At 33.5% G+C, this 15996-nt stretch overlaps 1 protein-coding gene across 1 annotated transcript in view; it reads right to left on the reverse strand.

The window, feature by feature from the left end:
• Positions 1-4192: 4192 nt before the first annotated feature.
• Smp_165420 (putative zinc finger protein) overlaps positions 4193-15996 on the reverse strand; it is a gene marked incomplete at both ends in the record, with an annotated part of 156356 nt that continues 144552 nt past the window's right edge. Inside the window, 4 exon segments of the mRNA XM_018793290.1 lie at positions 4193-4197; positions 12566-12951; positions 14842-15005; positions 15487-15932. Of these exon segments, the coding sequence (XP_018647817.1) occupies positions 4193-4197; positions 12566-12951; positions 14842-15005; positions 15487-15932 (1001 nt within the window).

Below are 15996 nucleotides of genomic sequence, written 5' to 3' on the forward strand. Positions count from 1 at the left end.
AATAAATTTCTCTAAAAGGTTAGCAAGTGTGATAATAATAATAAGAAGAATAAGAATAAGAATAATAATGACTGGTAAGATGTGTAGATAAAATAAGTTTTAAGGATATAAAAATGAACATTAATCAAATTAATGTCACCATATTATAAAATTGATTATTAACAAGTTGACCCTGAAGTTGACTAGGGTAAAAGGAGCGGTTGGACATTTCTTTTTAATGCAAAGCTCTGACTTTTTGATCCGAATAGCAATTGCCTCAGCCGTTTGCAGGATTCTCAGTCTGACGGAATTAGGTAGACTGCTGTTCACATGATATATTAATGTGAAAGATTGCTCCATATTGGCTCTATGTCCCGTCTGAACTAAATGGGCTAAAATAGAGCTCTTAACCGTTTTGACTACACCTTTGCTTAACCACACTGGGAGGTGCTCACGAGCTCGAGTATACAAATTCCTAGAACATTTGTCTATATAACTTGCCCCACAGGAGCAATTGAATTGATAGATACAGAAAGAAGTGGCTAGTCTAGGCAATTTGTCTTTCAACATCGGCGTGATCATTGGACGTGTGGAAAACATTAGTTGTAGTTTACCTGCATTAAAAGTCCTTTGGATTGATCTTCGTAGCTTCAGTCTTAACATTTCATTTATCTTACAATTTCATTTCACTTATAAACTGAGTCATATTAACACTACATATTAGTCAGCTCCAACATTAACAATTCGATTTTATTTTATATCACAAACACTTCTTGATTCACATGTTACAGTTTCTCTTAAATAATGTACTCTGCCTTAAACTTGACCAATTTTCTTTTGTGGTTTATTCATTTGGATATGATAATTGTAGAACCTGATGAGAAATAATTGAAAAGAATATTCTTCCTCCATATAATTGTGTTTTAATATGATGATGGGAATTTTTCAGCGATTAAATATCATTATATTTTGAATAAAATATTTAAAAATAAAAAAAAGAGAAATTTTGAAAAGAAAAAAAACAAACAAAATTGGAGTTTTATTTTGTTACCTTTTGTAAATTGTCATTTGAAGAAAACAATAATGATGAAATGAATTCGAGTAATAAAGTCAAGTATCAGTAACAAATGGCATATCATGTCCAGTTTTTTTAATGGTAATTTTTCAGAAGGGGTTTTGTGGAGATTTTAGTAATTTTATAGAGTTGAGATCATGAGTCAATTAAAGCTAGACCACCATGGAAAACCTGGAAGCACTGGACGGCCGTTTCATCCTATTATGGGACTACTCAGCAGTACGCATTGGTTGAAGTTAGACATTAACACCGTTGGATGCCGGCTCAGTGGTCTATTGGTTAAGTGTTCTGGCGCGGGACTGGTAGGTCCTGGCTTCGAATCTCATGAGGCGGGATCGTGGATGGCTCATGATCTCAACTCTATAAAATGGTAATTTATTAATTCCAAATTATTGATTTGAATGATAAAAGACAATATCTGTATTCAAATACATATTAACTATAATGTTAATAACACTTCTAAAATTAAAATAATAATACTTAGTTAGATTAAGACTATATGGATCAAGCACACGATCGGAAATGTATTCACTGTCAGCTAATGATTGTTGAATGAAGAGAAACATGGAATTTAGGTTCTGTTGGATAGGAAGTGATTCACTATTAGATAACTAAGTAGAACCTAAAAATAGTTTTTATTTCTAAGGTCAGATAGATGACTGTACACAATTACAACTATAGATATGATGAACGCTTGAATTCCTTGGTAAGTACGATACCTTGCATTCATTAAGTAGGGAGATTACTTTCAATTTTGAATATCCCTCAGTAAAGTATACAGAGATATTAAAGAAAGCACGAGGAATATCAAGGATCTAGCAATACAAAATATGAATTCAAGCAATTAGTAAAAACCTTGGAGTCAAAACCGATACACACCAAATTTCATAAACCTGTAAAAAATGTGGACAACATTGAGAACTATAATCTTAGTGTCCTACCACTCTGTTGAAAAAAATGGTCTAAATCTAAGGTTATTAGAACACAATAGGCAGCCATAGCTGAACGACCAAAATCCAGAATATAACTTAAATGTAAGCATGCAAACTGTTGTTGTATCCCTATATGCTAGTTAATATACATTTGGACACTTGTATTCAGAATAATCATGGAACATAATTAACGTGAATCAAATGTGAATATATTTACATATAATTGCGCTTGCTACCTCTTGTGGGGCATAGGTCGCTAACCAGAGATCTCTAACCAAGGGAAGGGGGAATGTGAGTATAATCAGTTAAAAAGTCGAATAAACAACTATATTGTGGTAAGAGCAGGTAATACACACCTGTTCACATCAACTACCAACCATAAATTTGAAACGGTCATAGAGATTTATTGCATGGTTCTAATGAATTTAGGTCTTCTAGTCACGTTATCTAAGATTGGTCAAAGGGACTAACTTATTCGTTAAAAGTATAATATATTGACGACCTTGGGAGACTTATCAGCCAGTCAGGAAACGCTGAATAGTTACAAAACAATCAAAAATGAAATAGCACTACAATAACAGCTTTGATTTGAATGATTAACCCTCACATCCCAAACTATTCATTGTGGTTAAGCGAAAAGTTCCATTTTACATGTTAGGAGTAAGAACCGCATTCTGAGTTATGGTTATCACCCCATAGAGCTATCATCACTACACGATATTGGTTATAATTTAAAAAGGTTAGGCATTAAGAGTAAGGCTGGAGTTTATGTTGGGTTTACGAATTAGGGTTGAGGCTTTTATAACGAACCGACATCGGTTATAATGTGTTTTGCCACTCTTCTGTATACTTACTTAAGGTTGTGATTTAGGAAAGTTCGAAATGGAGAATATCATCTAACTCCACTAATCACTCTTGAATACGCATTGAACCACGTTATGGTATTTAACACAAAATCTTCTTTAGGAGCAGGTATGTTTTGCCACTTAGCTTAAGCACCGTCTTCAGTTCACACTATAGTCGCATCATAAATATTTTTGATGATTCTGAGTACTTTAAGAATCAGTTGTCGCTTTGTTAATAATAAAACCTAAGTTGTCTATCATTGCACTTCAAATTTCGCTCAAATATATAAGGAGCTACCTTAATACTGATTGGCTAACTCAAAAGTGTCAGTATATACCATACTTTTATCACATTCAGAAATACCTATTTCTAGATTAGTAACAGGTATAAGATACCATGTTTTTAAAGGAATAACAACGAAACACGTAGAACGAACATGATTGAAAACTACTAATACCAGTTATTTTAAAACACACTCACACACTATAGAACTGACCTAGACATTTTTTTGAATTACAGAAGCACATTAAGCCGATAGCAGTCAAGCAAATATGAGAAGTCGAAAAAGCTTTGTTGATTCTATTGTTAGAAAATTATGCATGAGAAATTATCAATCTTTTATAAAGCTTTAATTTAATCTAAGTGGATTGACGTGGTAATAAACTATACACTGAACTAAATAACGTGAATATAAGATAAAAAAATCCAACAGGAGGGTTTAGCAACATGTCGGAAATCCAAACTAGTAAACAATATCCCCATAAATCTCCTTTGTAAACTTATTCGCAATCAAAAAGAGCTTTAGTATGATAATTTTTTGATATTCAAGAAAAAAATATGTACAGTGGTCATCTAATACAAGAAAAAGGCCTTGGAATAAAATATCCAGGATAAAGAATGAGAACTTGATGAAAAATTGTACAAAAAGTGTTTTCATTATGTCCAACAAGAGAGAAAACTAGAAAATAATACTTTGCGTTTCAGGAGTACATGTTTACTTTCCTGGCTGACAAACAGCCGATAATTATTTTTTGGCATACGCAAACAAGTTTTGTACACAACATACGAACATAGAAGTGAAAAATAGATACTGAAGACAGTATAAGATTAAGAGAAAACAAGGTCCTTGCTTTATAAAATGTATCACAGAAAAGATATTGGAGGTAAGCCTTTTGATCAACATTCTGATGGAAACATTTTTGTTTATTTGATACTGACTAGATAAGGTTCATTGTGTGATGGTACTGGTGAAGGAGATGAAGAGAATGTGTAATCTTGACGTAATCGTTTAGATGGAGTATTGACTAAATCCGTATTTTCGATTTCCATCATTTCATCTATTGGTGGGGGAAAGAAAGGTTCATCTGAAAGGGAATGTGAAAAAAAGGAATGGAGCTAAAAACCAGAAAATATATAGAAAATCTTAAAAGGATTATTTTCGAATATAAACACATAGATTTGGATAAAAACAGTACTATGCTGATTGATGGTTAACGTTGACTGGATTGTACAGTACAGTTATATAATCATTAGGAAGGGTTAGAGTTATCCTGTTGTTGATATTGAATGAATTTCGACTAATCTTTGTTGGAATATGTACAGACTGTATCAATAGTCATTTTGTTACAAGTTATTTTACATGAATTGTGGCTATCAGTGGGATCCACGACGTGTTTCGTCAAACTTTGGATGTGTTTGCATCCCAGTATTGATATTTACAGTAGGATTCAAACCCAGTACCTTTCACTTTAAACACTCCACGCATCATCCAATAAGCTACTGTATCTACGTAGCCAATAACTTGTTCATACTCTTAGTGACCACGATATAAACATAATACCTATTAAATTTAAAAACTAGAGAAGTCTAGTTATGCACTTTTTGTTATTCTAGAGTAGGACAGGATAAGTAGTGATCTGCATACCTATTAACGGTCATTGCTTTATGGGTTCATACCCAACTAAATTAACTTCAACCCCGTCAGTACAACAGAACCATTGAAACATCATCTCATATTGTATAAATTTATATGATATATCGAGTAAAAATATTGATAAGAATTGATAAATTTCATATTAAGACTTGGAAATGACATAAATATGTCAAACTGTATAATTTATGGTATTATTTCAAAGATTAAAAGGTAGTACTGTGTAAAGATTGGACTGTAGTACCCTGGTAAATTCAAAGTAACAATTAAAAAGTTTCCTGTTGTTTGAAACAAATATTACCTATGCAAGTACCAAACAAACTTGCTAAGACAAAGATGACAACTCGTTTGATGTATAAACTACAGAAGAGATGAGCTTTGATCGAACACAAACGTTTGTCGTGATTACATAAGTATGGACAAGTAATGTAAATAAGCAGTAAGAGATTGGTTAGTGAGTTTCGTCATAGTACACTAGTCGTGTCGTCACTTCAAATTTGAATGACACGTATATAATAGGTTGAACGGTATATAAACATGTAAGTCATAAATCTATCTTAGGTTCACAGAATCAAGAAACTGACTTACGATATGTAAGTTTGTTCAGTGAATCGTCTCAGGTGCATTTTTTCTTATTTAAGTATTAATATTTATTCTATATTTAGTTATGCTTTGGCATCAAACATATTCACCAACCAAATCATTTTACTGTGAAAAAACGGATATACCAGTCCAAGAACTGAAGTTAGACGATAACCAACTCAAGCTAAATTATTAACTTTATTTAATGCACATGAAATCCAGTATACCTGGATAACAAGAACAGTACGCTCTACGCAAAATAAATTTGTGAAATAAAGGAGGGAAACGGTTTATGCTAGAAGAGAAGGAATAAATAAATAAGCAGAGCGAACACGAATAGTGTACAATAGCAGGACAGTTAACAAAAATAACTAGGAAGAATGTTTTAGGTTGACAGTCCACTCAAATATTAAAAAGCATGTAAAGGAAAACCACAATGTCTCAAGCTAGTGAGTTTCACTGCATCTGGGGTCCTCACTGCTGAGCCGTGTTGGGCTGACAGATGCAAGTCCTATAAATATTGAAGCACTGTCGGAAAATGATCGGCTTTCCGCCCTCCCTACACAGTCCAGAGTCGGCAGAACATACAAATAATGGGAACCTCTGGAAAGGAAATTGTGAAACATTTAAACCACTGATGGAAGCTGGTGCTTCAGGATCCTGACACTAATTGAATTATCGTCGCTTAAACCGAACACGCAAAGTGAAACCTCAGTATTACTACCACGGTGACACCACCGAATGTGAACAATCCTTCCGAACCAACGATAATTAAACACGGAGTCTCCTAAGATCTCTAACTCGAAGGTCAGGCTTCCCAATAGTAGAGCAAAACTTTTTACGACGCGTTTTAAAACCAATCTTTAAAAGACTATCACGACGATGCCAGAAATGGTCCGGATTGGAATAAGCTATTTCGACTTTTACTATGTGTAGTTAATTTTGTCATACCACCATCACTTACAAAACTAGCCAGATACACAAGTTATTCGACTACTTTAACGGATCATTACAGAGAGAGTTCTGGCGCCGGTTTCTACCAGCTTTGTATACACTTCTTATACAGAACTCAATAATCAATTACCTAAATTCGTTTAAGTGATGGTAATATTCTATCTTTTAGAACCAAATTGATAGTGATATTAGAAAATAAGACTCAATGACCGAAAAAATGAGCATTTGATTGATTCAACCACAACTATGATCTAAAATAAAAATGTATTTGATGAATCATCAAACAAAAATCAAGATATTTACTTTAGAAAGGTCACTAAGGTCACATGTAATGACCTATTTTAGACCATACAACAAAGGAATTTAAAATTTAACATAATGACAATAAGAGATAAGACTAACATTATTTTTTTTATTGCCCCCAAATACCCTGGTACGACCGAGAGTGGGGAGAGTACGCTCTCCCTTTCCAAATGCTTTCACATGGCCACGCGTATATAGCCTCTGACAGGGAAGTCCTACTCACTGCTTTTTCGTGGCATTACTGTTGTTTACGAAATTGAGAGGACGAAACGTCCACCTAGGGGAGTTGGAAAACCCTGATTCCAAATCAATAGTTCACATGGGCTCCAGTATCCGGAGGGAACAAATGGCGTATGAATCAGTTGTTGGTCACCGGCTATCATGGGACTGCATCTCCTCACGATGCTCCACTGCCTTATGGATCAGACCTTCAGGTCAAAGGCTCCGGGTGTGGCCCCCTAGGAAAACTACCTGCTTCGGTTTGGGCATCGAGGCAGTATCACAGCCCTCACACAAATCAAATGACATTTGCGTAGCGCATATATATCTGGTGCCCTATTGTACCAGTATTTATGTGTTTAAGTAAATAAATAAAATAAAATTGCTCTAATTATACAAAACAAAATATTAGTTTATCGTCTGAATAGTTGAAAAACATATTCTAGAAAGGGACTTCAGTTTCTTGTAAGGAATATTGAAACGTGAAGTATATTCACATAATAAGTTTATGTGGAAAAGCATACTACTTTTAATACTGGGTTCGCAAATATATTTTTTATACATTTTAATGTAAAATGACAAATGGAATCAACAAAGCACTTTGTATTTGTACTAAAAAGTAGAGTAAAAGGTGCTTGATTATACCAGGAATTTATGGTCCAAGCTACGACTACTTTTTTCAAGCAACATAAAATGAAGTGAAATACAAAAACCCAAACATGTATATTTACGGCCAGAGATCATCAGCGTTGATGATCTACATGCATATCATAGATATACAAGTAAAAAGAACTTACTCGGGTCGCGGAGATAGGTGAACTCACTGAGTCCTTGATTTGAAACTGGTTGATCATATACATGACATGCCAAGTGAACAGTCTCATATTCTTCGTCACGTAAATGAGGTTTTGACAGGTATTCATTCTCGTGAACTGATTGATTTTGACCCCATAAAAGTTGTTTAGCTTTCAGTGCAGTTACAGTGATCATAAGACTATGACGCAGTCTAATACCTCCACGGGAACGTTTAGCCTGATCAAGTTTTTGCAATGAAGTAAATAAAATATACTGTGCTGTAACAGGATTCATATCGTAATCCAACAAACCACTAAGATGGCCAGACATGGCACGAGACACAAGAGAAATAAAGAAAAATTGTTTGTTTCTTATTTTAATCCTATACACATACGATTGACCTTGACTGACTAATAAACAGTTGACCTATAGATGAGCTAGAAAAGCCTATATTTATCACGCCATTTGCATCTAGCCTATTGGTTAAACTCTGACCAAATATATATAAATATATTATACTAGACATGTGTGTGGTATGATGCGCTCGACACTTAAGCTATATCAGCTGATCATGTATGACTCATAATTACAAATGACGTCTGTTGACCTTTGTCAATTGTTGGATGAATGGAACATTGGCTGACCATCAGACTGGAGTATTATAATGATCTGGTCAGACATAAAAAAGATAAAAAATTAATCTTTCAATCAAGGGCACTTAAGAGTTGCTAAATATGCAAATTATCTTTTGGTAACAAAAAATAAACAAGTGGTAGTGTGGCATAGAAAATTAGAGAAAATAGTGTATTAAACAAAGTTTAGCATTTACTGTATCATTAGCATTTATGATACAGAAGAATGAGTGTAAACACTGAAAAATTCGACACCTGATCTTTTAGGTTATTTTAAAGCAACTTAATACATACAACTTCCACTCTAGCCTAATACTGATCAAACGAATGTGTCAGATACCGACATAAACTTGAAACAATTCATTTATCCAAGTTAGTCAAATGAAATAAAGTCAACATGAGGATTGATAGAACTCTCGATAAGATTCTTCAGTAAATTCAACGTCACTAGTGCTCATTCATAGGTTCATGTATGTGCCCAATAATAAGTGTTATTCAGATACTAATTAGTAACTAACTTCTAAGCGATGACTAGTATTCGTATTATGGATAGTATCTAGTAGTTGAGCCCAGAACGTATGTTTCGTTTTAAAGTTGGACACAAAAATGCTTGTGTGCTTGGATGTTTGAAACATAAGTACATCTTTTGTAGCAGGATTGAAGTAAACACCATTTAGCCTGGAAATCTACTATCTGAAAAAACATGAGTTGAGATGTTTCAGTCAGACTCCAGTCACAGAACAGTATTTTAAATTGTACCCCATCAGATTAACTAATTTCTAATATCACTTTATGTTAGGACGGATCAAACCTCAATAGATTGTATGGATCTACATTTTAAGTTCATCTGAATGGATACGTGATAATTGTGACTGATCATAAAACCGAATTATTGATGGGGACGTCTGTAAAGTTGGGGAACAAGTTTGATTAACAGTAATCATAGACGTCGTCTTATTAATAACAGGGTAAGTGGACACCTAGAGTCACAGTGACTCATCTTATTATTGATACCCACACCATTATGAGTGAGAAACTCCCCATACCCTCCCCCTACACATTCCTGAGACTTGTTATTCAAAAATATTAATAATCTAAGAAAAACTATTATTGGTTATTATCGTTTTAAGATGAAAATGGGATAATCACCTTTTGAGTAAAAGGGTTATAATAATCGAGTTGACTCGAGTTTAGATTCATTTCCGAAAGTGGTCACAAACACGGAAAATTTATTCTTGTGAATGGTATTTCAGTGACATTTCTGTCAATGGGAGTTAAAAAGTACTCAGGAAACGCAACGTCGTTTCCCCTCTCGTAATTTCTATTTCTATCGAGATCAGAAACCATACTTTAAGTTTGTATGATGGAGAAGTGGTCAGAGAGCAGCAAAAATAAACGGAAATCGGCCTTAGTAAATATAATTCGAAGAATTTTAGAGTATTATTTCCGTAAGTCTTCAGTAAGATGTACTTGTCCAGGATTCATTTTTGACGAAAGAATGCTGGATTGCCATTTATAGGAATTTGCACAACAACCGTCGGTGCAATTCCTTAGCTTACGAAAACAACACATGGGTGAGAAAGTCAGCTGATGCAGAGGTCATAATGTTCCAAGCACCTGTTGGTTTCAGGCACCAGAAAATTTGATGTAGAAGACAATGTCCAACTCCAATTTTGTAAACGGCCCCATCCAAAAGACAGTGTCAATATATGTTCATTTAAATGAACGAAATCCAGGGATCTATGATAAACTGAGAAGTCAAATAATTTCTCTCGGAGGATTATGTGAATATTAGCTCAATAAGGTGAATAACCTGAAGTGCCTTCTACTAGCACCTGTAGATTAAATTAATTTGAACAGTCTGATGGATGTTGTTTGTTTCGACGTTACAAAAGAAACAATGAGAACTAGTTTTTGTGCTAATTTATGAGACGCGACTTGAATTTAATGATAATACCAACTTCTCACGCCTTTATCGACCGCGAAACGTTCACGATGATACCATAATTTCTGTCGTTCTTCAGAGAGTTAATGGTCAGTTGCTCTATGTTATATAGATCATAAACTACAAATTTTGCATAACTTTGGCTACTACAGAGTTACATCTCCCAATCATTAGTCGAAAGTAACTTAAAGAATTCCTTATCCTAAACTATTGAAACGACCTAGACCATTTTCGAATCACATAATTTTCATATAAACAAACTGACATCCAATCAAAACTAAATGGCCTCCACTGAACTCAACTAATCAGATGGCAGCTAAAAATGGTTTATAACCAATCGAATAATTTATTCCAGAAAACAAAAAATGTGCATTTGGACAAGTTGAGCACTTATTTCACAAAATTTGAACCAATCACTATCACCCTTAAAACTGATCGATAGAGGCAAAAAAATTAAACCACCTGGTATTTACTACTTAGCAGTCAATCTGTTCCATTTAGCCTGACCCCTAGTTATCGGCATAGTGATCCACAACATTCACTGTCCTCTTATCTGAAATAATGCATAAGTAGATAATGATTATTAACGAATGCAAGTATCAACAACGAATGCTGACTATTGAGTAGATAGTTCCGCATATTACTTTACTAGTGTTTTAGTTTATTGGCGAACATAAAAGGGACTCGTCATTAAGAGATATGAAACATAAACGTTCGGTATCCCATAGACAATTAGAATATGTACGAAAATACTAGTTGCATACGAATTTCCATAAGTGTACGCTTTCAGTTGATAGCCTTAAAAAGTCAGCAAGGTTTTGTCCCTCAGATCGAATACTTTATTGATGTTATTTCATCTGGAGATATAACGATATTATGACAATGAAACTGTTAGACACAATCATTTTTATTAATATAGATAAATTGTAGTGAATTTTCCAAGCTTAAATCAAGAACTGATCTTAGCCACTGCTGAAAACCTGAAAGCACAGAATTAAACAGTGGTATAGAACTCCTCAGCAGGGCGCATTCACGACTCTGCACGCTAGAACCACATCCAGGATCTACTGTCCCGCGCGCGAGCGCTTAACATTTAGGTCAATGAGTCTGGATCCAAAAGTGTAAATACCTAGTTTCAACTAACTCAGAAATTTGAGCAATATTCATCTACTGCTTGTGGTAGATAACTGTCTGACACTCGACAAAGATTGAATTTCACTTTTAAATGAGACAAACAGAAATCCACGAGAAATCATTGAAGAGTAATAAGCATGGAATTATAGTATAATTCTAATTTTAAACTGCTTAGTAATATACACTTTCAACTAAATCACAATATTGATATATATTGCTTAGTATTTTAAAAGCCGATCCAATTTATAACCTAAAGGAATTATTTTGAAGCATTGTTGGAAAATGTCAGTTTTCATTTCCAGATAGCAGTGTTCAATATATCATTATTGCCAAAGGACTGAATAGTGAATTCTTGTCAACGCAACATTCAAATGAAGCTGCAGAACTTATATACATAAGATTTTCAAGAACCGAACATCAAAGAAATTCTAAAATATTTCTGTTCATTCATGACAATCAGTTATTTATAATATCACACATAAAAATAAATTTCATAAACTAATCAATTTCTCTTAGTAAATCGTTTTTATTAACAACAGATAGACATTAACATATATTCAGCCAGTCATATTGACAGATAATAAAATACATATTCTGTAATGTCGAAAGTGAACAAATGTAATGATGACTGACCGAAACAAAAACACATATGACAATTCATTGAAGCCAAGTAAAATGAATTGCGAAAAAAAACACGAACAGTGCAGAACCATTCATGAACAATCACCACGATGGCGACAACAATAACAAAAAAAAATGATAACAAAAATATGGTCAATTAAGTGCTGATACCATAAAGTGTATTATTATTATTCGTAGTATCAGTATGAATATGAAAATAAAAAAAAGTTCAATTTTGACCTTTCGCCTTCTGATCCCATCCCAATCATGTGTACTCACTCACGTGTCGATTATGAATTATGTAGGTATCAAAATACAAATATACACTGGTATATCAATACAATTTTATTATTATTATTATAATTATTGCTAGATTAAGCATGATGAAATGAAAGTTATAAACATGGAAAAAATATGTGTGGAATAGGAGTGTTGAGATTCAGTTTGTTTGTTTTAAAGAAAAAAAGAACAGCACAGCCATAAATTTGATCTATGAGGAAGTGTCAGCTACTTGTTTTTTAATTATTGTATATAATTGATGAAATATAGAGGAATTGTCAACACTAATTTTTATATTATTATTATTGGGAAATGAATTATTATTGTTACTAATACTACCACTACTGCTATTGATATTGTTTGTTGCATTGGTAGTAGTTGGAGTAGTAACAGTGGAATTATTATTCGTAGTATTAAGTTTATCACAATGATCTTTGATCAAAGCAAGAAAATGATCACGTTCGGCTTGACGTTTATTATACAGTATCTCTGATTCCGATTTCAAAATAGGTTTTAATAAACCATCCGTAACAAAATGATAAGCAGCTAAACATAAAAGGTCATTTAACCATAGATTTGTACTGGATGTGATGAAAAATGATGATGAAGAAGAAGAAGGTGAATTATTACTATCAGTGTTGGTAGTAGTAGCAGTATCAGTGCTTATATTGAATGAATTATTTGGTTCAGTGTTGGATAATTTATAAGTATAGCATAAAAATAGCCTGATGAAAATAGTATAAGTTAAGTGAAGAAATAATATATATATATATATTGTTAAGAAAAATAATGAAAACAAGTAAATAAACTATATTTATATTAATGATCTACTGAAATAGTCTTACACTTACTTGTTCTTAATCAATCTCCTTTCGTTCTCTCTTAAGGTGGAACAATATAGAGGGCTACGCTATTTCATTTTTACACCTTATGATAATATTCAGTTTAACAGATATGATAAAAAATTGTTTAAGTTTGTGTTTCTATTGTTGTAAATAGTGGGTGTTCGTTTTGTTTAATTAAAGTGTTAAATAAAAACACATCACTAATCAAATGACCTTGAAGACATAGTACAATAAGAGTGACGATATTGTAATTTGTTTTATTTCGTTTTGTTTTTTTTTACTAATAAGATAGAGGAGATTCATATAGTATACTAATAATTTTTAATATCAGAAGTAGTTTTCGTGAATATTATAGTAATTTCAATAGTTAAGATCATGAGTCAATTGAAGCTAGACCACCATAGAAAATCTGGAAGCACTGGACAGCCGTTTCGTCCTATTGTGGGACTCCTCAGCAGTGTGCATCCACGATTCCGCCTCGCAAGATTCGAACTCAGTAGTCTAGAGGCTAAGCGTTCGCGCGCGAGACTGATAGATCCTGGGTTCGAACCTCGCGAGGCGGGATCGTAGGTGCGCACTGCTGAGGAGTCCCACAATAGGATGAAACAGCTACCCAGTGCCTCTAGGTTTTCCATAATAGTCTAGCTTCAATTGACTCACGATCTCAACTACTGAAATTAATAATCTTTAGTTGAACGTAGAGTTAATCTATCATCAATTATTCTTAGTTGATATCGTCCAATATTATTTAATCTTAATTCAATCATATTAGACGTGTGCAGAATTATTAGCCTCGTTTAAGCAACCACAATTTTACGTTTCATTTCTTACATTTGTTCTTGATTATTTGCACAAATTCCGTATGAATTGTAATCATGAAAATGTCGCAACGAATACAGTCTTTAATTAAGCAGATGATAATAACGATCTGATTCAGAGGATAGAAAGCGATGTTCATAAATGCAGATAATGATCAGTGTCAATGTGAAAGATACAGCTGAAAGCATTTAACACTTAAGAAATGTTTCTTATATAGGTGCATTCAAATAAAGTATGACATGAGAGTGAATGGAGTGTCGATCAATATATCAAGTTGGATGATGCACCATTGATAGCACAACAAAGCTTGTACAATATTAAACATTTCTCATTCTCATTTTGAGTGACGAAATGACTGTTTTGAATAAACAGACTATGAAGACAATGAATTTGTTCCAGACATAGTATGTCTTGTAGTTTACTTTATGATTGAATAAATTCTGTTGTAAGTTATTTGATGCACTCCATCTATAGAGATGACAGTATAAATCAATAAATTTTGGATTTGATTCTTATATGATGGGTCAAAAAACGAATGTCTGAAAGTTGTTACTTTGAAGCAAGATTCAACGTGAATATTATTTGATCCATCTTTGTAGCATAAAAACTAACTAACAATCATGGGCACTAACTACAGATAATTTTTATCAAAATAGTCTCAGTTGATGAAAAGAACGTGCCTGATTCAAAATAAATAATTTCTACTTTACGAACTAAAAGGCTGATATTTCTCAGTTATCTTAACAAAAAACAGTATCAAACAGTTAGAGACGGCAGAAAAAGGTAACTTAACTAACGAGGTTGTAAAACTACATAAACTGAGATGAATAGAACATATTTAAACCCGGTAGACAGATAAACTTAGGTTGGACAGCCACGATCAACCTAAAAATATGTTACTGATTGAAAATATAACGAATATTTAGTTATATATATATAAACAAAGGATACGCCGTACGTAGTTTTGGTTCTGTAGCCGCAGCTAACAGGCATACAGTACAAGCCCATATTGCCAAATAAGAGGGTTGACGACTTAATAGTGTAGGAAATGAAAGAAGTACCCATTGTCGGACTAAATTTTGACCCTTTTCACTTTGCATAAAACTTTCAAATAACTGAAAGAGATAAAAGACAAAAGATATATGGCGGAAAAATGACAGAATATAGCAACTAGTAAAAATGAGCATTCTTATCTTAGGTTATTTAAAACGGAGAATTTGAAAATAATAATTAGTCATATATGTGTCTGCCAAATAAATCGTTTAGTCAAAGTTTATAGGATGATTATTTACTGATAAAGTAACATCACACCAGTGAACAACAAATGAGTTGACCTAATACTGCACATCAACATCACATGAGACTACTCCTACCTTTTCTAATAACTATGTCACGCCCACAATCTTACCTCTTTCCACACATCATCATAATGCTGTTACAATATTTTATGTAGTGCATTACTTGATATCCATATTGGATAAGGGTTGGGTTTAAATTGAAGTGAAAATAATTAAGGTTGTACGATATCGACTGTTTGGGATATATGATAAATTTTTTAAGAGAAAATTGTTTAAAGCTACTCGAGTAAACTTTTACCTGAGTTAAATTTGAAGCTGCTAAATTAGGAAATGAATGATCAGCACGAGCGAATTCACCTAAGGCTTTGTTTAAAACAGAATTCGGTAGAGAATTACAGTCAAGTATTGACGAGGTAAGGTTTGACTGTTTATTCATTGATTCTGGAGTGCTTATTAGACACATAAAAGTTTGGGTCACATCACTACTGATAAACGGTAACAATCTTGTAATCAAACGAGCTTCAGTAACACTTGTCCAAGCAATGTGTAACCCATGAGTAGGTTGAACGGGGGAGTTAATAAGTGATATTCCACCACGAATTCTTTCCCATAGACAATTGATAGATTCTTGTGTAATAGCCACAATATTTTCAGAATCTTGTAGAATTGACGAAGGAAGCGATTCAAAAGGGCTATCGTCAGAGACTTTCGATCCAGGTTTCGTTGAGCACTGACCAGGTGTATCTGAAGTACATATTCAAATTAAGAGAGTAAAGAAAAGAACATTGTACGACTAACAATTGTGCAG

Source organism: Schistosoma mansoni, chromosome 1, assembly GCF_000237925.1.
Source record: "Schistosoma mansoni strain Puerto Rico chromosome 1, complete genome".
In the NCBI taxonomy this organism is placed as follows: Eukaryota; Metazoa; Platyhelminthes; class Trematoda; order Strigeidida; family Schistosomatidae; genus Schistosoma; species Schistosoma mansoni.